Raw genomic sequence first — 27,789 nt, forward strand, 5'->3', positions numbered from 1 at the left:
TACCTCTTTGAAAATAGTTTTTATCTGCACCTCTGATAATCTTCCCTGATCCTTAATTACCACTTTCAGGCAAAATTACATTGTATTTCTTTCATAGGAACTCTGACATCAAACGCTTTTGTGATTAGCCATTTTATTTCTTCACAATATCTCCTTAATACAGTGATCTTTGTTTGCTCATTTTAGGAAACTGAATTTATTTATTTTGACACTTCTGACAGGTTTTGTTTTGTTTTTTTAAATACAGTACAGCATATTTTTTTCCATTAAAGTAAACTTCAAAAAAGAGAGAGAGAGAGAGAGAGAAAGAGAGAGGGCAGATGGTGTCCAAGAATTTGTAAAACAAACGTATAGAGCTTCATTGAAAAAAATAAATTAAGGATAGCAATGGGGAAGGGGGAATAGGAGTACTGGTAAGAGGAAGGTAACAGTGGCTGTTGACAGAATTCAACTCCAACCTGCCCCAGTCCGTGCTAGGGAAAGAGGATGCTGGACTGAGGGGAATGTTTGACATCAGATTCAACTTAACCCCTGCAAACTCAGGTCTGTTTAGGAAAGGAAAGCAGTGGAGAAACCATTCCAAAATGACAAAGAACCCTCTGGCTTTCTCCGTGTGGTTTTTAGATCAGCCAAAATGGGTTTTCCAGCTGCCTCTCCGCCTTTCTCCTCTTAAATAAATACAATAGTTCTGTGAAAACCCGTCAGGTAGGGTGACTTATTTTAAAAATAACAAACTAAAAACAACGACACAAATCACGACACAGCAATGAAAGGTCCATACACACATAACATCACCAGCTACTTCTATTTACACGGAACTGGAGAGATTGCTCTTTTTTTTTTTCTTTTTCTTTTTCTGTACACCGAGGAAGACGGGAAGAGGAGCAAGCAGGTTATCTATACACTCGGCAAGGTGAAAGTGGGAGAACCGTCTTCTGCGGGGCAACCGAATGGCAGCAGAACGTCTCCAATCTACTTTCACCTCCAGTGACACCGGGCAGGTGACGAGCTTCGCTACACATCGTCCAAAGGGCAGCTCTTTGCTATGCTATGAGCAGCCAGTGAGCATTGGTTCCAATTTAGCCCCGTCTTTCTCAAAGAGAGAAGCTGGAAAATCTGGGTGCAGACTAGGCCGCTGCAAGTAGCAGAGGAATCCCACTCTTACAAATTCCTTGCTGGTGGAGCAAAAGGATCTACTCTATCGTTTCTCCAAATATGGTCATCTTCTAATTACAGGGAGGCCTTCTTCCTCTTCTACCTGAATGGAAAAAGGACCTACCTACCCATGCAAACCTCTTCTTGCTAAGGGATCGAGTTCAACTAGACTTAGAGCGATTGAAATGCCTTAGAATCCAGCGTGACAAGAAGTACTGTTTTAAGTTGGAAATTCCTGCCATTCTGTGAAGAAAGGTATTCACCTTAAAACCTATTATTTCCTTTCATGGTAGAGGATAAACAGCATGCAAGAAGCAGGCACGAACTGGAGCTAAACAAGAGGGAGCATTGAGGTTAATCTCACTTCGCAGCATTACAAAAACCTAGCCCAATTCAGAGCTGGCAATGGGATAGTTCCCAGATAGCTCATTTTGCCTGAACAATATTATTTTTTCTCTACAGCCCATGATCAGCGGTCAGGAGGAAAGAGACAGATGCTTCTGACAGATATATTTTCCTTCCTGTGAAGACACAGCCAGATCCCCTTGAATCTCGGGACGTCATCTATTTTTGTCCATACCGAGTGCAGGAAAATGCAGTGGGATCGTGGCGCTTACGAAGCAGGAGAGAGGGAAAGAATGTTCAAAGGTGTCAATGGGAACATTATAAATATATAAATAAATAAAACCCCACTAAGAACAGTTAAAAGTTCCAGCGCTGCCCCTACCCCCTTTTTTCACGCTCATCAACTTGGACCCCGGGGGGGGGGAGGGGGGGCGTACAGGAAGATAGAGCTTCTACCCACCCAAAGATTAAAGGGAGTAACTTTTGAAGCATTCAAAGGCCCACACAGAGAGGTGGAGAAGCTCTGGGTTTGAGTCTCGACCACCTACCCCAAAAGGATAAGCAATGGGATAGCTAAATGGTGTGTGTGTGTTGGTGGCAGTAGGGAAGACAGAGAGCACAAACTGTCAAGAATCTAGGGGCTCTGGTTACTGCAAGACATGAGGCAGGCAAGGTGGGTGGGACAGGTAAAGTCAGGGCATCCACACCAAAGTCTCTTAACAGGCACAATCCTGGTGGGGAGGAGCTTGTTGATCGGTCAGTTGTGGGCCCTGCTTGGCACCGGTCACAGCTGGATCAGCTGCATCCAGTGATTCGGACATCTTTTCGCAAATGATGTCGACCAAACGTTCAAAGGTTTGCTTCACGTTAATGTTGTCCTTTGCGCTGGCCTCGAAGAACTCAAATCCTGGAGGAAGGGAAAAGACAAAATACAAAAAAATGCATGTGCAAGAACAGGAAAGAGAAACGAGTCAAAAGGCCTCGAAGAAAATCAAGGACCAATTATTTCTAAGAGGAGTATAAAAAAATAAGAAATCCATCAGCAAACAATGGAGTGATTTATCAGAGGTCAGTGTGTATTTTGTTAAGAACAAGTTTTGCCAAACTAGCCTTACCCTTTTTATCAACTTAGTAACTTCGTTAGTACACTTGGTGAATGATGTAGACATACTATAGCTCAATTTCAGCAAAGCGTTGAGAAAATACCTCATAACATTTTTATTAGCAAGCTTGTTAAAAGTAAGCTGAATACACAGATGACTCAAAATCACATTGGAGCATTCTTACAGATTTATTGAACCAGAGAGATCTGTCTAATAAGACAACCAAGCTTCAGTCCTAAGCTTTATACTCATCATTTATAATTCATAATTAGGATGAAGGGGCAGGAAAAAATAATTATCTAATTTGCAGATGACACAAATGAGTGGGAAAATTAAGTAGCATGATAATGAGATGGGTGGCATATAAATTCAATAAATAAAGGACAGAATAAATGGAAGACAGAAATAAAATAATTTGATACGTTAGCATCATGGGTTGAAAGGGAAAAAATTAAACTTAATAGAGACTAATGCAAAGTTGTTCATCTGGAAAATAAAAATCAAATAGAGAAATAAACCCGGCTTGTACCTGTGAAAAAATCTTGGAATAGAAGTGGATTGCAAACTGAGTAGGAACAAGCAGGGTAATTTAGCTGCCAAAAACGTAAGTGCAAATTTAAGCTAAATCTATAATAGTGTAGATGTTCAATCATGAAATGTTATTGTTCCATCACGTTAAGTATTGTAAAATATGGGCCCCACATTTAAGAAGGATTCAGGGAAACTGAAAGAGGTTCAGGAAAGGAGTGAACATCAGAGGACTAGAAATTAAGTCCTGTGAAGAGTAACTGAAGGACCATGAAATGTTTATCCTTGAGAATGGACAGTCGTAATGGCCTTGTTTAAGTACCCGAAAGGATGTCATTCAGATTTTTTTTTTTTAATTTGATTTATATGCCGCCCTTCTCCGGAGACTCAGGGCGGCTTACAATGCGCTAAGCAATAGCCTTCATTCTTTTTGTATATTTATACAAAGTCAGCTTATTGCCCCCACAACTGGGTCCTCAATTTACCTACCTTAGAAAGGATGGAAGATTAACATGCATTTATGTTATATGAAGGAAGATGCTAGCTGAATGTTTGGAAAAATACCCAATGTTAAGAGCAGTACAACAGCAGAGTCATTTATCAGAGACATGGTGAGCATTTCAGTGAATGTGTTGAAATGGTGCCTAGACAGCCTTCTGTCATCGACATTCTACCTTCAATTTTTGCACAGAGGAGGGAGTTGGATTTACTGGCCTAAAATATCTCCCTTCTATTATAAATATTTTATGAAATCCAAAGCATCAAGGTAGGTTAATCAAGTTCAGCATCTTATATCTAATAAGGATCCAGCCACAAACAGGTTTTGAAAGCAACAGTATCAGCTAATAATTTAAACACAATTTCAAAAACTCTTTTAGGTGATATCCCATTTATTCCCTGTACTTCCTCTGTTAATTTATCTAATCTCCTCTTAAAGACAACTCAGCAACCAATCTTAGAAACTATTGACAGATGTTGTTACAAATGTCTTTTTTTTTATCCTGAACCTGCATCTAATCCAGAGGTGGGTTTCAGCAGGTTCTGACCAGTTCTGGAGAACCGGTAGCGGAAATTTTGAGTAGTTCGGAGAACCGGTAGTAAAAATTCTGACTGGCCCCGTCCCCATCTATTCTCTGCCTCCCAAGTCCAACTCCCAAGCTGATCAGGAGGAAATGGGGATTTTGCAGTAACCTTCCCCTGGAGTGGGGTGGGAATGGAGATTTTACAGGCTCCTTCCCCTGCCATGCCCACCAAGTCACACCCACCAAGCCATGCCATGCCCACCAAGCCACACCCACAGAACTGGTAGTAAAAAATTTTGAAACCCACTACTGATCTAATCCATGTAATAACAGCTTCCTATCTAAGGTTCCAAAAAGATTATCCATCTACATTTTTTCTATACAATGTGCATATATTATGCAAACGTATCTCATATATCAATCTGTTTTCCATAATTTATTTAATCCACACTAGCTATATAAAGCCCTAATACTCTGTCAAGGAAAAAAATTTTCCTTGAGGCCTGGAGACTTGAAATTCCACTTCTGTATTATTTATCAATCTCATCTTTATAGCTCAAATACACATCATTTCAATTGTTGTTCACTTACCCAAGTGCTCAGCAAGCTGACGTCCTCGCTCTGATGACACAACCCTCTCATCTTCCATGTCACACTTGTTACCCACCAACAGTACCTGGGCATTATCCCATGAGTAGGTTTTGATTTGAGTCGACCTGAAGTAAACATTGGAAGACAAGCTCAGTCCTTCTTAACATGGAGGGAAAAACAAGAGCATATTTCAGCTGTACTCATAAAAGTAATCACAAGCATGTTTGACCCAGGTGGAAAATGTCCATAGTCAGGCAAGAGTTTTATTGGGAATTTGGGATCCAACAAAATGTCACAAAAGGGTGTGCAAATTTTAGAGTTCTGGAGAAGCCTTCATGAGGCACAATAAAAATAAGATACGGAAGAAGCAAAGAAAGTCTAAAAAAAATAAGCTACATGTAATTTTATGTCATTTGGTTGGACCTCATACAGGTATCTTCTACCTAGGGATTCATCATGAAGATACACTACTGAAACTCCTGCTCAATCAACAGGAACGCAATAAAAATACCTTGTTTAGCAACTGCCTTGGACAGAAATCATTTTTTTTTTAATTTGATTTATATGCCGCCCTTCTCCAGAGACTCAGGGCGGCTTACAATGCGCTAAGCAATAGCCTTCATCCTTTTATATATTTATACAAAGTCAGCTTATTGCCCCCACAAACTGGGTCCTCAATTTACCTACCTTAGAAAGGATGGAAGGCTGAGTCAACCTTGAGCCTTGGTGAGATTCGAACCTGCAGTAATTGCAGGCAGCTGTGTTAATAACAGGGTGCATTAGACCACTGTACTATCAAGGCTCTTTGCAATAGCAACAGCACTTAGACTTATATATTGCTTCACAGTGTTTTACAGCACTCTCTGAGTGGTTTACAAATGTCAGCTTATTGCCCCCAACAATCTGGGTCCTCATTTTACCAACCTCAGAAGGATGGAAAGGTGATTCAACCTTGAGCCCTGTCAAGATTGAACTCCTGGCTGTGGGCCGAGTTAGCCTATAATACTGCATGGTAACCACTGCGTCACCACCACCACGGCTCAATTTGCAGGTATGACAGTGACGAAAAAGTAACTTTGCAACCAATGCCCACATGTATGACCGTCAAGCATCTTTCAGTCACCTGTTCACCATTACAGTAAGTTAATAAGTATTATCTTTTGCCTGTTTTTCCCCTCTCACAGAAAGGAGAGTTTGCATCAACAAGATACAATATCTCTTCCTGAGCTGCTTTCTTTCAGAAGCATATTACTCCCCTAGAAAATACTCACCCCAAGTTAAGAAGCTCAGCTCTCTGACCTTAATTAATTGAGTAGAACTCTGGACTGGCTTCCAAATGCTGCCTCTAACTGACAAGGCCCCTAATCAATTTCACACTGAAAATATATAAATATTGCCTCTTAAGCATTTGGCTTCACACAGATGCAGCGCATTAGGCAAACAGCCAGTGCTAGCGCATTCTTTTCATCGCGTGTGCCTGCTTATTTTCTTATAACCCTTTCCTCGCCAATGAATGTAAATACAAATATTAATCATCTTGCTAATTATCCCAGCATTGGGGAAAGCATTCCAAAGAGCAGAGATGTAGGGGAAAAGGGCTATAAGTTTTATCCTTTTAGCTAGCTTCCAGCGCATCATCAGGGTTGAAAAGGACCTTAGAGGTCTTCTAGTCTAACCCTCTGCTCAAGCAGGAGGCTCTATACCAGGGGTGTCAAATTCGATTTCATTGAGGGCCGCATCAGGGTCATGTTTGACCTCGGGGTGTGTGTGTGTTTGTGGCCAAGGTGGCCGGCTCAACGTCACTCATGTCAGGGGTGCCTGTGGGGGCCCGAAAGCTCTGCCAGCGAAAATGGGCTCTCAAGCCCATTTTGAGGACCCAGTTGTGGGGGCAATAAGCTGACTTTGTATAAATATACAAAAGAATGAAGGCTATTGCTTAGCGCATTGTAAGCCACCCTGAGTCTCCGGAGAAGGGCGGCATATAAAATCAAATTTAAAAAAAAAAAGCAGCTCTGTTTTCGGCTGCCACAGCCTCTTGCAACCCTCTGCCAGTGAAAACAAAGCTCCACTTTCACTGGCAGAGGGTTGCAGGAGGCTATAGTGGCAGCTGAAAACGGAGCTTGGGAGCCAGGGGAGGGTTCTACTTACCTTTACTACCGGTTTGCAGCGGGGCTGCGCACGTGTGCTTGTTTCGCACATGTGTGCTTGCTTCGCACATGTGTGCTCTTCTGTGCATGCGCAGAAGCGTTTTGATGATGTTGGAGTTGGTGGGCGGAGCCTCCCACCAGTTTTACTACGGGTTCTAAAGAACCGGTCCAAACCGGGAGCAACCCACTACTGTTGGGAGCCCATTTTCGCTGGCAGAAGCACTGCGGCCCAATCCTTCACTATTTCTAGGGTGGCCCTGTGGGCCAGATCTAAGCACTCCATGGGCCTGATCTGGCCCCCGGACCTTGAGTTGGCCACTCATGCCCTATACCATTTCAGACAAATAGATGTCCAGTCTCTTCCTCACGAATTGAGTTTCAGAAACCTTCCCTACCATTTGGGCTCACCTGGCAGTTTGGGGTCATAGCCTTCTGCCACTATAAAAGCAAAGGAAAATTTAAGGAAACTCATAAGCACAGTTGCAGTTCACATGGTTTTTCACTTAGAAACCACTTCCCTTAATGACTGAATCAGTGGTCCCAATTGTAGTTGCTAAACAAAGACTATCTCTAATGAGCATTAAGGCATTTTATATTCTTCTATTCTGTCCTACCTAAATTACATAAGAATAAAGAGCAAAAGTCACCACAAGACTTAGTCAGAAAGATGTAACTCAGAAAGAAAGCCACTAGTAGTTAAGGCAGGGGTCAGCAATCTGTGGCTCCAGAGCCACATGCGGCTCTTTGGACCCTCTGCTGTGGCTCCCTGTCGGGTTATCCCACCACTGGCTGGCCCCACCCCTCACCCTCCCCTCCCAGTCACTCCTTGCCTGGCCTGAGAAGGTAAGGGTGGCGGCAGGGGATGGAGAAATGGCCAGGGCAGAGAGATACAGAGAGAGGGGGAGAGAGAGAGAGGGAGGGAGGGGAGAGAGAAATATGTCAAAAGGTTTTTGTGGTTCCCGGTATTTTTTAACAACTGGTTCTCTGCCCTAATGACCGGCTGGGTAGGCGTGGCTAGGGGTGGTGGTCATGTGACTGGTGGAAGTGAGTGACATTGAGTTGGCCACGCCCACCCAGGTTTTGTGGCTCCCGGTGTTTTCTTTTCTGTGGGAAATGGGTCCGAATGGCTCTTTTGAGTGCTTAAGGTTGCAGACCCTTGGGTTAAGGCATCAGGCTAGAAAGCAGGAGATTGTGAGTTCTAGTCCTGCCTTAGCCATGAAAGCTGGTTGGGTGAATCTGGGCCAGTCCCTCTCTGTCAGTCCAACCCACTTCACACGGTTGTTGTTGTGGGGAAAATAGGAGAAGGTTTAAGGTTTAAGGTTTAAGGTTTAAGGTTTATTTGGATTTATATACCGCCCTTCTCCCGAAGGACTCAGGGTGGTGAACAGCCAAAGATAAAACACATACAATATAAAATTTAAAAAACAATTTAAAACATATTAAACAAATTTCGCCCATACTAATTAAAACACCCCCTTTTTAAAAAGCAAATTAAAATTAAACCATTAAAAAGAGTTAGGCCAGCCCAGCCTGTTGGAATAAAAAAGTCTTGAGGGCACGGCGGAAAGTGCGTAAATCCGGGATCCTCCGTATCTCCAGGGGGAGCTTGTTCCAAAGGGCAGGTGCCCCCACAGAGAAGGCTCTCCCCCTGGGGGCAACCAGTTGACACTGTTTGACTGACGGCACCCTGAGGAGCCCCTCTCTGTGGGAGCATACTGGCTGGTGAGAGGCTACCGGTGGCAGAAGGCGGTCTCGTAGGTACCCAGGTCCTAAGCCATGGAGTGCTCTAAAGGTGGTAACCAATACCTTGAAGCACAGTGCAACTCGCGCAGGAGAGGTGTTACATGGGAGCGCCATGTCGCTCCCATAACCACCCACACGGCCGCATTCTGAACCAGTTGAAGCCTCCGGGTGCTCCTCAAGGGGAGCCCCATGAAGAGAGCATTACAGTAGTCCAGGTGGGAAGTGACGAGGGCATGAGTGACTGTGCATAAGGAGTCCTGATCCAGAAAGGGACGCAACTGGAGAATCAGGTGAACCTGATAAAAAGTCCTCCTGGCCACAGCCGTCAGATGCTCTTCTAAAGAGAGCCGTGTATCCAGGAGGACACCCAAGTTGCGAGCCCTCTCCGTGGGGGCCAACGACTTGCCCCCCCAATAGTCAATGATGGCACCAACTGGCTATATCAGGACGCTGGAAACCACAGCCACTCGGTCTTGGACGAGTTGAGCCTGAGTCTGTTTCTCCCCATCCAGATCCGCACAGCCTCCAGGGACTGGGACACCACTTCAAGGGCATAATTGGGGTGGCCCGGAGTGGAGATGTACAGCTGAGTGTCATCAGCGTACTGGTGGTACTTCACCCCGAAACCACAGATGATCTCGCCCAGCAGCTTCACATAAATGTTGAACAGAAGGGGCGAGAGGACCCACCCTTGTGGCACTCCGCACACCAGGCGCCTCGGGGTCGACCTCTGCCCCCCTGCCAACACAGCCTGCAACCGGTCGGAGAGAAAGGAAGAGAAACACTGCAACACGGTGCCCCCCACCCCCAACTCTTCCAACCAGCGCAGCATGATACCATGGTCGATGGTATCAAAAGCCGCTGAGAGGTCTAATAGGACCAGGACAGAAGAACAACCCGTCTGGAGCCCTCCAGAGATCATCAACCAACGCGACCAATGCCGTTTCCATGGTGTACCCAGGTCTGAAACCCGACTGGAATGGATCTAAATAAACCGTTTCATCCAGGTACTGGGGAAGCTGTCGCGCCACCACACTCTCAACAACCTTCGCCACAAAGCGGAGGTTGGAGACTGGACTATAATTTACTAACGCTGCCGGGTCCAGAGAAGGCTTCTTAAGGAGAGGCCTCACCACCGCCTCTTTCAAGGCGGCGGGAAAGTCACCTTCACTCAATGAAGCATTAATAATCCCCTGGAGTCAGCCTCGTGTAACCTCCCGAGAAGCCAGCACCAACCAGGAGGGACACGGGTCCAATAAACATGTGGCTGCGCTAAGTCTACCCAGAATCCTGTCCAAGTCTTTGGGAGTCACAGAGTCAAACTCCTCCCATAAAACATTCCCAAGACCTGCCTCTATCACCCCTCCCGAATCTACCCAGTCAGAGTCCAAGTCTTCCCGAATTTGAGCGATTTTGTCATACAGATACTGCACAAAGTCCAGAAGGAAAGTGTGTTGGATATGCTCACTGTTACTTGCAACATAATATTAAAATAATATAATAATTAATATTATAATAAAATAATTAAGTAAAAATAATAAAAGGTGGCCTACAAATAAAAATAAACTTTTTGGTGCTTGCATATAAAGGGATAAGTAGACATACTAATGATGTCAATTTGATCCATGGCTTGTTCAAATGTCAGCTGCATTTGTTTAAAAGAATCCTTGGGGAACATTTGAATATTAAAATTATTACAAGTTTCAGAATTAATTAAAGCTAGTTATTAAAAACTTTAACTCACCAGTCTTGAACAGCATTGAAGGACTCTTCATTGGTGATGTCATACATCAAAATGAAACCCATTGCCCCTCGATAGTAGGCAGTGGTGATAGTTCGGTATCGTTCCTGCCCTGCTGTATCCTAAGAAAAACACAAGAATGATTTTGATGTACTTTTTTATAGCATTTATCCTATGGAATTGCCATACTCTACATCAATGTTTCCCAATCTTTGTTGTGGCCCGTCAGTGGCCTGTGCAGCTAGTAGCTGATTCCAACAGCGAGGAGGCTGGTGTGGTGCTGTGCACCTGCAGCCTGTGCAGCTGGCACTTGAGTCAGACAATGAGGAGGCTGGAGAAGATGTGGTGTCAGAGGCGGGGATTCAGCCAGGGTCTTCAGAACCTCCAGAAGCTCCCATAAGTGAAGAGGAAGAAGAGGAGATGCCTCTTCTCGATGCACGGGCATGCAGAGCTGCCAAAAGGCAAGAGTGGTTCCTCAGGAGAAGGTCTCCTCAAGAGTAAGGCTTGGGGCTAATTGGCCACTCCCTTAGCCTATTTAAGGAAGGACATGACTGAGGCAATTTGCAGGAAACAACTTCATTCACTCTCCTTCGCGTCCTGATCTTAGTTCTCTTATCAGTTTCCTGCAAATTGCTTCTGGGCTTTCTGCCAACCATAGTAAGATTGCGATTATTTATTCTTTGGATTCTTGTAGGCTGTTAAGAAAATTAATTAACAGCCTTTATTTGAAAAGGACTGATTTAATTTAGTAAACTAAGGTTTGTACAGACTTTGTGTGTGCTGTGTTCTTTGGGGTCCGTAGCTGGGGCAGAACAATCTTGGCAAATGGAAGGTGAGGGGATTTCAACTCCCAGAATTCTCAGTTACAGCTGTGCAATTCTGGGAGTTAAAATCCACATACCCGGAAATTGCCAAGGTTGGGGAACCCTACTCTAAAGGTTTTCCCCTAATTACGGTCAATTATTATCAGTGGTGGTTTCACATTTTGTTGCTACTGGTTAGCCACCTTCCGCGCATGCTCCCAGCCTCAAAACTGTGCCTAAATAGGACGGCATAGAATTGGGGCAGGTGGACAGGCCTACCCGCGATCTCCGCTACTGGTTTGCCTGAACCAGTATGAATCAGCTGAATACCACCTCTGGTTATTATATGAGGAGTATTTCTTGTGATGGTAATTAAAACTCAAGCATTTTAGGCTTTAACATTGCTAGCCTTTGTGTTTCTCTCTCTCTCTCTCTCTCTCTCTCTCTCTCTCTCTCTCTTTCTCTGTCTCTCTCTCCCTCTCCTTCTCCCTCTCCCTCTTTCTCTCTCTCCCTCCCTCCCTGATGGACAATCTGTGACTGGGGTTGGATTTATTTTAAGCTTCACCTTCTAAGGCTACAGCAGAGTTTACTGATTGCCAGTGATGTCATGCAGAGTGGTAATATCAAAATTTCCATTCCACATTAGGAGAGTTTGGGAAGATTTTATTACTTAAAAGAGAAAAATGTGTGCCTTTTAGAAGTGGAATATACCGTATTTTTTGCACTATAAGACGCACCGGACCATAAGATGCACATTAGCTTTAGAGGAGGAAAACAAGAAGAAAAAATTCTGCCTCCGCCTCCCTGAATCCATCTAGTATTCATCTGGTTAGCGTCCTTGAAGCAAACAGCAAACAGCCTGGTCAGCTTCAGCACGTTATCGCAGCCCCAGCATGTGGCTCGTCAGGGCTCCGCTCTGTTGCGCCCACCACCGGTCAACTGAGCTGAGCTGCTGCTGCTGGCGGGGAACACTGGAGCCTTCGCTGTCGAGCAGCTGATTGGCAGTTGGATCGGCCTCCTGGAATACTGCTGATCAGCTGTGCTAGGTGGCGGGGACTGCTGCCACTCGCCACTGTTCGCCGCCACTGATCACCAGTGGCAGTATTCCGAGAGGCCAATCCAGCCACTGATTAGCTGCTCAGTAGCGAAGGCTCCAGCGTTGCCCGGCGCACAAACCTCCTTCCCCCCCCCCGCTGCAATATTCGCTCTATAAGATGCACAGACATTTCCACCCACTTTTTTGGGGGGGAAAGTGCATCTTAATAGTGCGAAAAATACGGTACTTTATTTGTTTTCATTAAAAAAAGGGGAAATTGAATTTCAAAAATGTAATGGTTTTGCTGCCAAATATTGGCCCTACTTGAGGCTGAAAAAAAGAAGCTGGGTGCCTATATGCACCTCATGGATCACTACAGCTATTCTAGAAACACTTCAGTAAATTAGTCCTATTTTCAAAAAAAACAGCACTTTGTTGTACCTTATAAGAAATTGTACTTTGGCTTCATAATAAACTGATTTTATAATGAGGAGACATTTATCAAATGTCTTCATGGCCAAAGTACACTTTTGTTTTCCAAAAAAGATGCTTTTTTAAAAAACAATTATTTAAATTTATTAGCCATCCAATTCTGATGGACTCAAAATTTTCAGAGTTTTTTTGTAATCCTTGTAACAGCATTGAAAGAAAAACCAATATTATTTAACATGAACCTTAATGTAATGGTTATGTAGGAATGACCTGGAGGGAAAGAGATACTGATCAGATAGGAGGGGGAGGAAGCTGCAGTTACCGTATTTTTCAGAGTATAAGACGCACTCCCCCACCCCAAAAGTGGGTGGAAATGTCTGTGCATCTTATACACCGAATGTTGCCGAAGCCCCGCCCACCTGTCGGCCCCCACCCTTTGGCCATTTTCAGCCTCTGTGCGTTGCGTTTTCAGCCTCTGCACACTCCATTTTAGACCCATTCCAGGCCGTGGGGATCACCAGAGCCCATCACCTCTGATTGCCACCTCCACGTGTTGCATTTTCGGCCTCCGTGCAATTCCCCCCCCCAATCCCCACTGCCTGGAACCAGCTGAAAACGCAATGCGCAGAAGCCGAAAACGTGACACGCGGAGGCGTCGATGGGCTGTGGTGATTACTGCAGCCTGGAACAGCTGATTAGTGGTATTCCGATCCAACCACCAATCAGCTGCTCATGTGCTGAAGCTGACTAGGCTATTTGCTTCAAGGACACTAGCCAGATGAATACCGATGGATGCTGGTAGGCAGAGGCAGAATTTTTTTTTCTTGTTTTCCTCCCAAAAAACTAATGTGCGTCTTATACTCTGAAAAATACGATACTTGTAAGAGGAAGAAACTTAGGAAGGACCTGTCCTAATTGATCAGGCTTAAAAAGAGATTTGTATTTTCAGCATTGGAAGATTCTATTAATGAAGCCTTACAATAAAGTAGAATTAGCTCCTCTGGTGTCAGGCCCAAGCCCAAAGACAAGACAGTGAGAGCCAACCAAGTCCAATCCTTTATTGCTTACACCTAATAGACAGAATCTTGCTAAACTAAAGCTATAAATTTCTCAACTACTAGATAGCAATAGCAATAACAATAACACTTAGACTTATATACCACTTCACAGTGCTTTTACAGCCCTCTCTAAGTGGTTTACAGAGTCAGCATATTGCCTCTAAAAATCTGGGTCCTCATTTTACCAACCCTGGAAGGATGGAAGGCTGAGACAACCCGGAGCTGGTGACAATTGACCTTGGAAGGATGGAAGGTTGAGTCAACCTTGAGTCGGTGAGAATTGAATTAGCCTGCAATACTGCATTCTAACCACTGCACCAACACGGCTCTTTATCCTGAGAGATTCTAGGATATGGTTACCCTGTACCACTTATCTCCGTTCCATCCAGCTCAGGACTGCTCGGTCTCTTGATCTATGTTTTTCTTTCTGGGAAAGCTCTGAGTGGACTAAGTCCTCTCCTCCTGCAAGTGCACCTTCCATCTTATGTGATCATGTTTCTTATCTGCTTTACATGGAAGGGCTGACACTTCTTTGCACAAAAACAGAGCACTACTCCAATTATATTTATATTGTTCAATTCAGCTGGCAGGGTCTCTGACTTCTTCAAGCTCTTTCCCAGCCATGCCAGGGACCCCGATCCTTCTGCTGGCAGTATATTTTCTCTCAGAAAGCAATTATTTTGGTAACGCTTGCAAGCAATCCTGCAAGGCAGTTTTTCTCATCCTTAAGACATGAGGGCCTAAACTCCCAGATTTCCGCAACCAGCATGGGGAATCCAGGAGTTGGAAGTCCACATGTCTTAAAGTTGCTAGGGGATGAGAAACACCGCTACAAGGCAGGACAGCTTCCCCTTGCCTCCTTACCCAGATCTGCAGTTTAATGCGCTTGTCATTGCGATAGATGGTTTTCACTTTGAAGTCGATGCCAACGGTGCTGACAAAAGCCGGAGTGAAGGAGTCATCGGCGTACCGGAAGAGGAAGGAAGTCTTCCCAACACTGCTATTGCCAATGATCAGGATCTTGAACATGTAGTCAAAGTTCTGGTCTGAGGATTCCTTCTGGCCATAGCGAGGGTCTGTTGCAGAAGCCATCTGGGGAAGAGTTGGAGGAGGGTGTAGGAAAAGGATGGAGCACAAAAACACCACCCAATTTGCAACTTCAGCAGAAAACCACACCCTCTGATCCTTTAAGATTAATGACAGATCCCCAAGACCAGGGGTGGGCAACTGTGGCCCTTTTACAACCTGTGGACTTCAACTCCCAGAATTCCTGAGACAGCCAAGCTTCTGGGAGTTGAAGTCCACAGGTTGTAAAAGGGCCACAGTTGCCCACCCCTGCCCAAGACCCTTTAAGGCTATTTTCTTCCCAAGTTATTTCCCAAGCTATTTTACAGAATCTGGCTGAACTTTAGCCCATCACAGACTTTTAAAAACATTTAAAAGAAAAATCCCTGCTAATTTTCTTAAAGTATTTTTTGATAAGTATCATCCACATTCAACGATGTTATTTATTTATCTTGTTATTTTACACATACAGGCATATTTAATACTGTAACGTAAACTGAGCTAAAAATGAATAACAGATAGTCCTCGACTTACAACTAAAATTGGGACTGGAATATCCATTGTGGTTGTTAAGTGAGTTGTGTCTGATTTGAACACCTTTTTTGCCATGGTTGTTAAGTGAATCATTGCAGTTTTAAATGAATCATCTGGTCATTAAGTGAATCCAGCTTCCCCTATTGACCTTGTTGGAAACCAGTGAAGAAGGTTGCAATGGAACACATGACTCTGGGACACTGCAACCATTCTAAATACGTGCTGTTTGCCAAGTGACCAAATTTTGATCATGTCACTGTGGGGATGCTGCAACCGTTGTAATTTAAGGACCAGTGTAACTTCAAACGGTTGCTAAATGAATGGTTGTAAGTCAAAGACTACCCGTATATATTTTAGTGGTATATGGGACAGGGATCAAAATATGGCAGTTGAGGCATTATGATTCAAGCCAAAGCAGAGAGGTTGGATTGCAATGACACCCTCACCTTCTGGTATATTTTGACACTTTTAATCAAAAGTGTAACATTTTATAATCCTTATGGAAGTTTACAAATAGGATACACTAACAAATTAGGCAGATCTTCTCTATTACGAACTGTTAATAAAGTGGTTTCGTTTTTCATTTACTAAACAGTTTATTGCAATTTGATTTATTAAAGAGTCTTTCTTTTATAATTTTGCATTATTTTGCACATAGCACAACATACAATACAACTCCGTGGTATGTTATGGCTCCTTGGAATCAAGAATCAAGTTCAATTGAGTTCAGATAACTAGTTCACAACACACTGTAGATGTTTATAAATTCAGACTTTATATTTTTTTTAAAAAGGCTGCTTCCACCATTTTCCCTTGGTTTTGTCACGATATCCAACCAAATAGTTATTAGATTTATACCCCATATTCTACCAGAGACCACAGTAATTTCTCATATAATTATGGTGTAGACCAGAGCTTCTCAATCTTGGCAACATTAAAATGTGTAGACTTCAACTCCCAGAATTCTAAAATACACGCATCTTAAAGTTGCAAAGTTTGAGAAACACTGTTCTAGAACCAGGCCTAGCTAGCTTTAGTAAGCTGTACAGTATGTCATGTCATACTGTATATACATACACAACTTATATTTTCCTATCCCACAATATATACAGTGTACCACCAAGGGCAAATATATAAGCACATTTATATTATAAATCAAGTTTCCCAAATATGAGCTACTTCCAGAACTGGGGATTGCAATTCCTAGAATCCACATCAATAACCATGTTGCTGGGGATTTCTGGAAGCTGTCTACACCTCTGAAAAGATGTCCTGGTCTTTGGGATAGATCCTAAGCAAGTTATAGAAGAAAGCCCAGATTAATCTACCATGTTTCCTTGAAAATAAGCCCTCCCTGGATAATAAGCCCTCTCCCGAAAATAAACCCTCCCCAAAAAATAAGCCCTCCCTGAAAATATTTAACCGCATGCACAGCTGGTCCCCGCCATTTCCTCTGGTTAGGGTTAGGGAGACAGAACTGGAAATCAGGCAAGAGGATCCCTGTCTTGCTCCACACGCCCCAAAATAATAAGACCTCCCCGAAAATAAGGCTAAGTGCTTATTTTGGGTTTCAAAAAAATATAAGACAAGGTCTTCTTTTCAGGGAAACATGCTATCCAACTAAAATTGATCTGAAAATATAACTGATAGTACAGGATGGAGAAAACCTATATAGGCAACTCCAATCCCACCTCTGAGGGAAATATATAAATAAATTAAATTTTAATGAGGCTCCATCGCAGTTTAATCAAGGAACAGAAATCAGGGTGGAAACATTGAGGTGAATAAGGAATTTTTTAATATTATATCATAATATAATTTGCATTTGAGATTTTTGTTTACTTTTTTCTTATTGTGTATCTGCAAGCTATCTTAGGGGCCCGGATCTTACAGGATAAAAATATTTCATATACTGTTTTATGAATTAATCTTTGTGACATATATAAACATTTGGCTTGAGAATGCAGACTGAAGAGGCAATTAAGCTAACTGGACGTATTATCTCTATGGGATAAATAATTTGTTTCCCCATTTCACTTGGAGATGATTTGCCTAGTCCTTCATTTTGCACCAGTCTCAAAAGCATGCTACACCCCCAAAGCACTCTCTAAAATATAGAGAAGACTTGCATCCACCTTTTCTTTGGACATCAATTATCTTACCTTTCAAAGAATAATTCTCTTTTAAAAAGGGAAAGCTGTCTCGATTATTCCCCAATCCATCAAGGACAATCATTTTAGCACTATGGCCAGCAACTTTCCAGCAATCAAGGTTGCAACTCAGCTCCCTGATTGGAAAGCCTCAGGGTGGATTTGATTTAAATCGAGTCGATTTAAATCATGATTTAAATCATGATTTAAATCACTAGTAAAAAGACTTGATTTAAATCAACTCGATTTAAATCATAATTTTTAAAGAGCAACTATCATCTCTGCTACTCCTTTGACCCGCTGTTGACTCACCGATAGTCCCAGTGTTGCAGAATATACAGCCTTGTGCTACATAACTAAGCTCCATTTCATGCTGAATAAACTAAATTATTTATGTATCTTAAATAGAAAACTATCTTACGATAGATTTTTACCCCAAAAGTTTTTTATTAAAATAAATTCGATAAAAATAATCATTGATTTTTATCCACCCTGGAAAGCCTATAGTTCCTATTTCCACCCTCCTCCTCCGCCCCCAAGTGCCCCAAAGGGGGAAAAAACCACAGTGATGAATTTCGATGGCAAAATGGCAAGGCTCTGGAGAGCTGGTTTCAGGCTGCTTTGGGAGGTGCACAAGGATTAAGACTAGAGTTGTGAGTGATCAGTCTTTGAGAGACCTCCTGCTCTCACCCCAACCCCAATTTTCAGGAAAATAATGAAAATCATGGGAGTGGCCTCTCGCCTCACAATCAGGAGGCTGTGAGTTTGATCTTACGTAGAGGCAGATATTTCTCTCTCTGGGTACAATGAGATCATATCTGCTGAGCAAAACTCCATATTGTCCTGTAAACACTCAGCTCCATTCAGTTATCCAGACTCCACCCCGTGTGGGATTATGGGGTCGTTAAAAGAAGACGATGAATGAAAATCATGGCATAGATAATCAGCCAGTTTTGCTGCTGAATCGTATTGATATTGGATTAGCATTTGGTCCATGAGTTATTCAAACCGATGCAGCTCATCAGCTGGAACTTAATACTTAAATCAGTTAAGATGCATTGCTTTCCTTAATTGGTGCCATCACCGTTGGTGACATAGATTCAATCTTGGAACGGTGCCTTTTGGGTAAGAGAGTTATTTTATGGAGCTCCTGTCTCTGAGAGGTCAACCAAACCACATAAATGGAAAAATTTCCACAGAGCATCAACAACTTTTTTTTTTTGTTGTTTCAGAAAGCTTATAGAACAGATTATTTAAAAGTGCATTGTGTTGGTTTTATTCATTATTTAAAAGCACGCTGGCTGCTATTATTAAACTGAATGCACTTTATTTCTGTTTCATCTGTGCAGCTGAGACCACAGAGTTGGCAATTTTCTTAGCACTGGGCAATCGTTCCAGCCTTGTTCACAGAAAAAGATATAAAATCGAAAACACCAACATAATGTTGTAAGCTTCTTGCCCTTGTTACAACACCAAAAAAGCTAAATGCTTGTTTTGTGTGGGGACATCTGATTGGGCATGGTAGCATACAGAATGCCAGATGTAATGGGTACATTCTGACTCAGCTACAGACTTTTCTTACATGTCTGGTGACAGTGGTAACAATTATTTCAGAGGGCTACACTTCCCACAGTTCTTTGGGGAGAAAAAAAAAATCTTTAAACCGCTTGTTCTTAGATACTGCATCCTAGATATGCCCTGCCTTCTAATTTCATCATAGCAGACATACCACCCAATACAATATTTTAGCTCAACCTCTTATCCCCTGGAGGGGGCTGTGATGTCATCACAGGGGGTCCACGAAGGCTTGAAAAAATGTTATGAGTTACATCTTAAGTCTTGGGGGTCCGTGGCCATGGTCCGTGGTCACAAAAGGTATTTAAGGAGGGTCCACGGTGAAGAAAAGGTTAAAAACCACTGTTTTAGCTAATTAAACAGCTCGTGGTTTACTTGCATTACACAAAGCAAACGTTGGGGTTGAAATAATTCCTAGGGCCTAAGAAGGATTTAGCTGGATTCCTCTCACATCTTCTTAGAGGCCAATCTCAAATACGGGTTTTAGCTACAGCTAAACAGACCTCAGTTTTGTGCAGCAGGGAACTGCTAAGCAATGTTTGGTGGTAGCAGGAAAGCGGACTCCATTTTGGTTCTGAGTCAGCTGTGTTTTTGCCCACTGAGCTCTTTATAGCAGATGCTCCCAGGATGAATGCCTCATCCTTGGCTTTGGGTGTTCAGCAATGAAAAAGACAAATCCAAAAGGATAACAAGAAAATGAGATTAAAGAGGAGCTCAGAACTCAGGGCGTTCTATTGATCAATGCAAAATTGAATTTTAGAGATACGTTTTCTGTCTTGTTTCATCAAAAGGGGAAAAAAATGTGGGAGGCTCAGTTATATCAAAGCAGCCCTAAGATTGCTGGCCAACCATTTTGATCTTTACTTGGTCACTAGTGACATATAAAACTGAGTCAAATAATTGGATTGGAAGATTTTTGGAAATTAAAAATGTATTGATTCTTCTGTCACCTTGGCTCACTGTTAAATTTTAATCTGGTGGTGAATTTTTCAATGCGGGCCTCTCTTTCTTTCTGTTTGTTACACCCATTGCAATGCAGGGGTGACTCAGGGTATGATTTAAAAAGGTCAGTGTGACATACATAAAAAAAACAAGATGGATTGCACCATTATGGCCAGCATTTTGACTTTTTTTAACCATACCCTATGAACACCTCTGATGCTATGTATGTTGATCTCTATTAACACACAGGGAATACATGCATAACTTTTCATTAGATGCTTTTTAAAAGCATTTGAAAAGGAAGGCTTAGTTTTGACTTCTGCAGAACGGGAGAGAGAGTGCTCCTAAATTATGCACAGAGAATGTTCTGTTTCTAAAAAGCTGTTATTTCAAGGTGGCTTGAATCCAATCTTATACGGTCTACTTTTTATGAAATTGGAATTCTAGCATTTTACCAATGGACACCAAATTGGCAAGCATTCTTATGCATTAAAGAAGATTGCAATTTTTTGCTCATCTGGCTGGAAGTAATTCCCAAATAAAATCTTGCTGAGGCTATTCCAAGAAAAGAAGTAAAGATTGCACTGTACACAGAGGTGGGTTGCCTCTGGTTCGGACCGGTTCGTAAGAACCGGTAGTAAAACCGGTGGGAGGCTCCGCTCACTGACCCGGATGTCATGAAAGTTGATCTGCGCATGCACAAAAGAGCGCACGTGCACAGACACAATGCAAACCGGTAGTAAAGGTAAGTAGAACCCATCCCTGACTGTACAGTATCTGATTCCGAGTCTGTATTCTGGTTTGGGAATTAAAACACCTAGACAACAGGGAATTTTAGCAAAAGGGGAGGGCAGAACTGATGAAGTTTTGAGTTACACTCTTCCAGAATAATATGAGTGCTCTGCTGCCATCAGCCTAAAAGTTCATCAAATCCAGTATTCTGTTTCAAAACAGGGCAGTATTTTGGGAAACATTCAATTACAAGATGAAGACAAAGTCATTGCTCTTTCTCTTACATCATAGATAAACTACTTCAGTACATGGAGATTCTACCTAGCTCTAATGGATGCAGGTAGTTCTCAACTTGAGACCATTCATTTACCAATGGTTTAAAATTACGATGACCTTGGAAAAAAAGTGATTTATAACCTGAGCTGGAAGTTACAACTGTTGCATCACTCCTGTAGTCACAACATGATCACAATTTGGGCACTTGGCAACCAACTCGCATTTACAATCATTGCAGAGTTTTGCGCTCATTTGATCATGATTTGTGACCTTCCCAAGTGGCTTCCGACAAGCAAAGTCAATTGGGGAAGCCGGATTCATTTAATGACTGGGGTAAAAAATGGTTGTAAAAATTGGGTGTGGTCATGTGATGACTTTCTTTATGACTGCAAAGACTTACGATGGGAATTTTGGTTCCAATTACGTGCTGGCTTTGGAAGCTATATTAACACCAGATGCTTCCACGCTGCCAACTTCTTGCGCTTGGGAAAGTAGGAGGAGGGATTCAGTAGAGTGATTGTAGCTAGACATAATAGCATTCTTCCCTTCAGTCAAGGTCATGGTGTTCCTGCATCTGGAGGAGGAGTGGTTGCAGTGATGGCTCAGGTTGGAATGGATGGTGATTGGGCCATGTGACGGACTGATGGGTGCAGGGACTGGACTTGGGGTTTTGATTTACTGAAGGAAAACCCGGAACTCTCAGATTCGGGTTTTCCCAGATGTGCCAGTATACCTACTCTAATAAATGGAACTTTGAGAAAATGCTTGTCTCAGAGTTTTTAATTGGAGTTGGGTTTTTCTGGAACATTGACATTATGGTTGTAAATCAAGGAATACCTATACTAAGTCCCAAAGACATCACCTACCAATGCAAAAGAAAGGACCAATAAATCAAACATACTTTGCAAGAATATTAGCATATAAAAGGATGAACCATCAGTGGGTTGCAGTTACTCAGGGATTCATTCCTTGACTACATAACTCATCATTTTTCACCAATACTCAGACAAAGGCATATAGACATACATTCACTATTTATTACTGCTGTTTCTAAGAACCAAATGGGAAGAATTCATTTGAATCAGCTCATGAGAAACTCATTGCATTTCCAAATTTAGTGCTTCCACTACTCATATCTTTCCTCCCTCTCTCTTAAGAAAATATGACTCTTGACCTCTCTCCCTACAGTATCTCTGAAGAAATGCTGGAAACCAGGTGCAGCCTTGTTCTGCTTTGCATCCAAATCTTTAAAAGTTAATAGAAAGAAAGACAAGGGGAAAGCTAAGTCTGGCTCAAAAAAGACAAGGAAAGAAAATATAAGTAAAGAAAGACTAGCCAATGGGTTTGGAGACAAAGAGAATGGATATGAAGGGAGAGTCGGGAAGAATTAGAAGCTTCATCACCAAGTAAGGCCTGGGAAAAAATCTGCTCCATCTGATTCAGTGACTTGGTTCACACAATGTACTAATTCATAATTACATTTGTTTTGATTTTAGCATGTTCTATGAACATGACTACTCAGGTTTGTAAACCATAGCTTGTGATGAAATTAGGCTAACTCATCATCATCATCATTTTCTTTTAACGACCCCATAATCCCTTGTGGGGTAGAGTCTGGGCAACTGAATGGAGCTGAGTGTTAACTGGCCAGATGCCCTTCCTATCGCCAATGCAGAGCTTTGTTCAGCAGATATAATCCCATTGTACCCAGAGAGAGAAATATCTGCCTCTACCCAGGATCGAACTCACAGCCTCCTGATTGTGAGGTGAGAGCTCCACCTATATCTAGGCCACCGCACCACTCATGAAACTTGGCTAACTGATATAACCAAAAAGCTAATTTAATAAACCAAGACTTTGTCCCAATGTGAGATCTCACCTTGCATTAGGTAACTTCACATGGTCCTGTTTAAATCACTCTTTCTTTATAAGGATAGGAATTGTATTAGAATCACTATTTTTAGAATAGCCTTTGCTCAACGGCGCTGCACATGCTGAGGTGCAAAAAAAAATAATAATATCTGAATTCATTCTCCAAATGGAGCTGGTTAAGATTCTTTTTGGACTGAAAATCAACAGAACTTGTGTTGCCAATTAGTAAATACTAAATTACATGGGTCGTGGTTGGATTCAATGTAAGAGATTGGGCTAAATCATGTTATGCTTAACTTGGTTGTAGAAAAAGCAACAGTCAATTGGGTTCATGCTGAACAAATCATATAATGGCTTAATGTAATGTGTTAATCCAGTCACAATGTCCTATGTTGGAAAACTACCTTTTTATAGGCTGTGATTACAGATAATCCTCAATTTACAACCACAATTGGGACTGGAAATTCTGTTGCTAAGCAAAGCTGTCATCCAGTGAGTTATTTTGCCATGATTGTTAAACAAAATCTCCATGGCTGTTAAGTGTTAACTATTAAGCAAATCCGCTTCCCCCATTAACTTAGTTTGTTGAAAGCCAGCTGGGAAGGTCACAAATGCAGCCACTTGATGCCAGGAAGCTGCAACCATTGTAAATACATGCTGGTTGCCAAGCACTCAAATTTTGATCACATGACCCGGAGGATGCTACAATAGTGTTAGGATGCAAGTCACTTTTTTCATTCCAACTTGGAATGGTTTCTAAATCAATGGTTATGCACACACATGCATGGGTTGATCTGTGAGGGGAGAGAATCAGATGTTGATATGACCATGAAATCAAAATCTTACAATTTTTTTACATGCATCATGACTGCCATCTTGATTTTCTCTCCCACTACCCAAAGATGACTTTAGTTAACCAAATAATAATAATAATAAATCCTTTGCTCTTTGACATCAGCACACGTGCTCGAGACGCATGAAAAAGTTGGAGGGTAAAAACGAAAGACAGCGCAAAAGAAAAGATTGATTCAATTTTACCTGCCTTGCCACGTACCTGCCCCAGAACTTCCAAGCACTAAGAAAACCAGAATGCCTAAAATGTGAAGAACTTTTGGTGCACAATCAGACAAGCAATTGAAATGCAGATGCTGTCTGTCCATGCTGCATTGTTTTCAACAGAATAGGCATCTCCTTTTACAGAATCCAAGACTAATGCAAAGGAATGCAGCTATCTAATTTCTAGGCTTATGTCCCCAATTCTGGCCACCAAGAGATACCTTCAACAATGTACATTTGCCTCTGGTTGTATTCATCAATATATTTCACAAGACCAAGTCGAGATTTATCATATGCATTCCTACAATATGCTAAACTGAGATAGTGCTAAGTTGGTTAATTTTGTGTGTGTGTGTGGTTTAGTATGTTATGCAAGGGCTTTAGCAGGTGACAGGACCTAGCAAACCTTAGTTGATTTAGAAAGCTAAGCAAGGTTGGCTCTGGTTAATATTTGAATGGGGAATCATCTTGAACACAAAGGCCTTTGCAGCATTTGAAGACAACTTTACTATTTTGGATCAAGCCATTTTTTTTTGGTTTCGTTTATGATAGGGTATCTTGTAGAAACCCAGCAAATCACTAATTGATGTAAATATGCTGCATGAACATATAAGATCCTCCTTATGTGGTAATGAGCAAGCAAGATGGGTGGGAATCCTGAAAACAGCATATAGGCCAATGCAGATATGCAACTCGTGGTTCTCCAACATGGAAGAATATCAGCACCTTTTGAATTTGCTTGGGTATCTGGTACCAGCTCTATCTCAGAAGGTTTTCAGATATCATTTCTACTTTAAACAAAATGTCAAATTGACAACAATGGTTCTAATTCACATGACAGTTGCAGGGTCTTCTTTGAAAACTGATTAGTCTGAATCTGGCTCCAGTTTTCAGGCCTATCTACTGAATAAGGGATCTTCTAGGAGCTCTCATAAAGCATAAAAACACAAGAAGAGCCCTAGATCAGGCCAGCAGCTCATCTATTGTAATATTCTGTGCCATGAAATGCTCACAGCATAGACAAGGAAAGTGATAGCATGCCTTACATAAGGATAGCTATCTGTGATTCAGGAAGTAGTAAACAGTCATCAATTCTAGTTGCTAATAATTCCCAAAATGAATTGGCTTACATAATATTAGCTCATCAGTTGGGCTTTCAGAAACTGGGAGAAGATCATGGCATCATGTCTGAGTAACATTTTCTAAATGGGTTTCCTAATATATAGGAATACCTGTCTACAGCTAACATCCCCTCGCTTAATTTCCTTCCTTCCTTAAGATCTAGGCCAAGAGCCTTACTGGATAAGATCAAGATCTGAAAGCAGGACAAGAAGCAATGGATGGAAACTACTCAAGGAGAGAACCAACCTAGAACTAAGGTGAAAATTTCTGGCAATGGGAAAAATTAACCAGTGGAACTGCTTGCCTCCAGAAGTTGTGGGTGCTCCAGCACTGGAGGTTTTTAAGAAGAAATTGGACAACCACTTCTGAAATGGTATAGGGTCTCCTACTTGAACAGGGGGTTGGACTAGAAGACCTCCAAGGTCCCTTCCAACTCGGTTATTTTGTTTTAGATGGGCTCTCCACCTCTTCCATCTCACTTTCATGCATATGCCTCAGAGGGGAAAATGTTATGCAAGACATGAAAGTGATAACTCCTATATTCATGATCAGCACCCAATGTTTTGAAGAAGACTGCCCTAATGCAGGAATATACTTGATTCATATTCTGTAAGATCCTGCTAATTCGAATCAAATGCCCTTAAAACTTTCTTTTTTCAACAAGCCGGGCTGGCTTAATTTCTTTTAAGGGTTTTAATTGTTTTGTTTTGTTTATCGTTTTAATTAATGGGGCCAAATCTATATATATTTTTTAACTGTGTTTTAATATTTGTATTTGATGTTTTTATTTGGCTGTTCACCGCCCTGAGTCCTCAGGGAGAAGGGCGGTATACAAATTCAAAAATAAAATAAAATAAAATAAAATAAATGTCTTCTGCCCAACATCATATCCAATACCGGATATTACCAATTATTGCCAATTACCCCTGGGCAAAATGTTTTGCTGGCTGTTTCCAAACATGGAAGCTCCATTTCACCAGTGCAATTAACTCTTCTCTCCATTTCATAAAAGTCCAAACCAGTTTTAAGGCTGTCTAAGCAAATTATCATCATCGTAGCTTATGGCAACGTAAAGGGGAAGCAGAGCAGGCCAATGTCAAGCTATTCAATCTTTTCAATATCAATCACTGGTTTGCCAGGACATCCAAGCGCGATGCTATCCAGCAAGGATCCTTTGGCCCGGCCTTATCTGTCCATGCAATGCCTTGCATGGTATGCTCAAGTTGCAAATGCTTTCATGTTGAATCAAATGCTCCCCAGTTATTGAATATTTAAAGCGGTCTGTCTGGCTACACACACACACACACACACATCACACACAGACACCAGCGTTTTGCTCTTGCTAATGGGCAACTGTAACCATGGGCAGTAGAACATTTAGGAAGATTTGTTAAGCTAGCAGGAATAGCTGAGTGCAGCCTGGCCAAGGATAAGTTGCTCTCCTTCGGATGAAAAAAAAACACCATAGCGATAATGCACCCTTCCCCCCACTGTCTTGATCTGAAAAAGCAGCCCCTAATGCTGCATTGCATACAAGAGGCTGAGTCTCAGGAAAGCTGATAAATGTGTTAGCCACAAGACATTAATCATGTCCGATACCAAATTGTATTTTCACAATTGTACTACCATAGGCTTTTTTCTTCCCCCCCTCCCCCAGCTACAATGTAGTAGATCCCTTTGACAAGAGATCCCAGATGGCAACCTTCTTTCCCTTCCCCACATTCTCAATCAGATTTGGAATTAAATTGCTCAATAGCAGGGAGGGGGGGCACTTCAAAGGAGAAGTTCCCAAAGTGCTGATCCCCAAAACTACATGGGGCATTTGGGGAGGGGTTCAAAGGAAGGAAAAGAACCTCTCTAGTCAAGTATTATAAAGCTGATCTTGCTGACAGATTTGCATCCTGAAGATCCTTTGGAAAAGCTTGGGGGGGGGGGGGAAGGAAAGAGTTGTTTTGCCTGGAGGGAAAGAGCTGTTATTACGAAATGCCCCCTCTTTTTCTCCTCCCCTCCCCACCTCTCCCAGCCCAATCCATCTCTTGCAAGAAAGGCCCAGCCGAATGAGGAACAGCACTTGAGCCGGAACTGGCTCCCTTTGCAACCTGCGATGCTGCCTCCTTCCTTTCCCATCCCCTCCGTTCTCTCTCTTCCCGAGCCTCCTGTTTACCATCTGCATCACTGAAACCTCCTCTGACGAGGCCCACGAATGAATGCCCATCTCCCGTTTCATTCCAGTGCCATCTATTTTATTTTATTTATTAATTTAAAAAAAACACCACCACCTTTCCCTTTGGAAAAAAAGAAAAGAAAATAATCAGCGACATTCCTTCCACCGCCATAGATCCTTCGATCGAACGACGCTCCCCTCCCCCCGGCCCCCTATATAAACCCAGCATCCTTCCCCCCTTTATTTTCTGCACCCCTCCCCCCACCTGTCATACATGTGTCAAATGAAGGTTAACTACCTGCCCCCCCACCCCACTCTTTCTCCCAAGCCGTCGCGCCACCCTGTTTCAAAGCAATGCCAACCGAATGAAAAAGAGGCAATCCAGAGGAAAGGGGTCATCTATCTAGGTTAGAAAAAGATTTATAGGTAAAAAAATAAAAGACGAGAGGGGTGGGGGGGAATTGCACCGGGAGCGCACTCACCCCGTGAACGCGCTTCTGATCTCCTAGCTAAATGCAGCAGCGGCGGCGGCGGCAGTGGCGCGAGGCAATAGCACCTGCCTGCAGATCCCTGGCCAACGTCACCAGCGCTCCGAAG

The 27,789-nt window shown here is 42.4% G+C and overlaps 1 protein-coding gene across 1 annotated transcript; it reads right to left on the bottom strand.

Moving 5' to 3' along the window:
* Window positions 1-157: 157 nt before the first annotated feature.
* Window positions 158-27,731, bottom strand: RAB3A (RAB3A, member RAS oncogene family). Its single transcript, XM_070943543.1, has 5 exons — window positions 27,675-27,731; window positions 14,569-14,796; window positions 10,379-10,497; window positions 4,745-4,869; window positions 158-2,407 (listed from the first exon to the last, which is right to left on the bottom strand). The coding sequence occupies exons 2-5, from the start codon at window positions 14,794-14,796 to the stop codon at window positions 2,217-2,219; spliced, it is 663 nt and encodes a 220-aa protein (XP_070799644.1). The 5' UTR covers window positions 27,675-27,731; the 3' UTR covers window positions 158-2,216.
* Window positions 27,732-27,789: the final 58 nt, after the last annotated feature.

The sequence above is a fragment of the Pituophis catenifer genome, unplaced genomic scaffold (assembly GCF_029215685.1).
Source record: "Pituophis catenifer annectens isolate HBS135680 unplaced genomic scaffold, rPitCat1.0.hap2 SCAF_1, whole genome shotgun sequence".
Taxonomy (NCBI): domain Eukaryota; kingdom Metazoa; phylum Chordata; class Lepidosauria; order Squamata; family Colubridae; genus Pituophis; species Pituophis catenifer.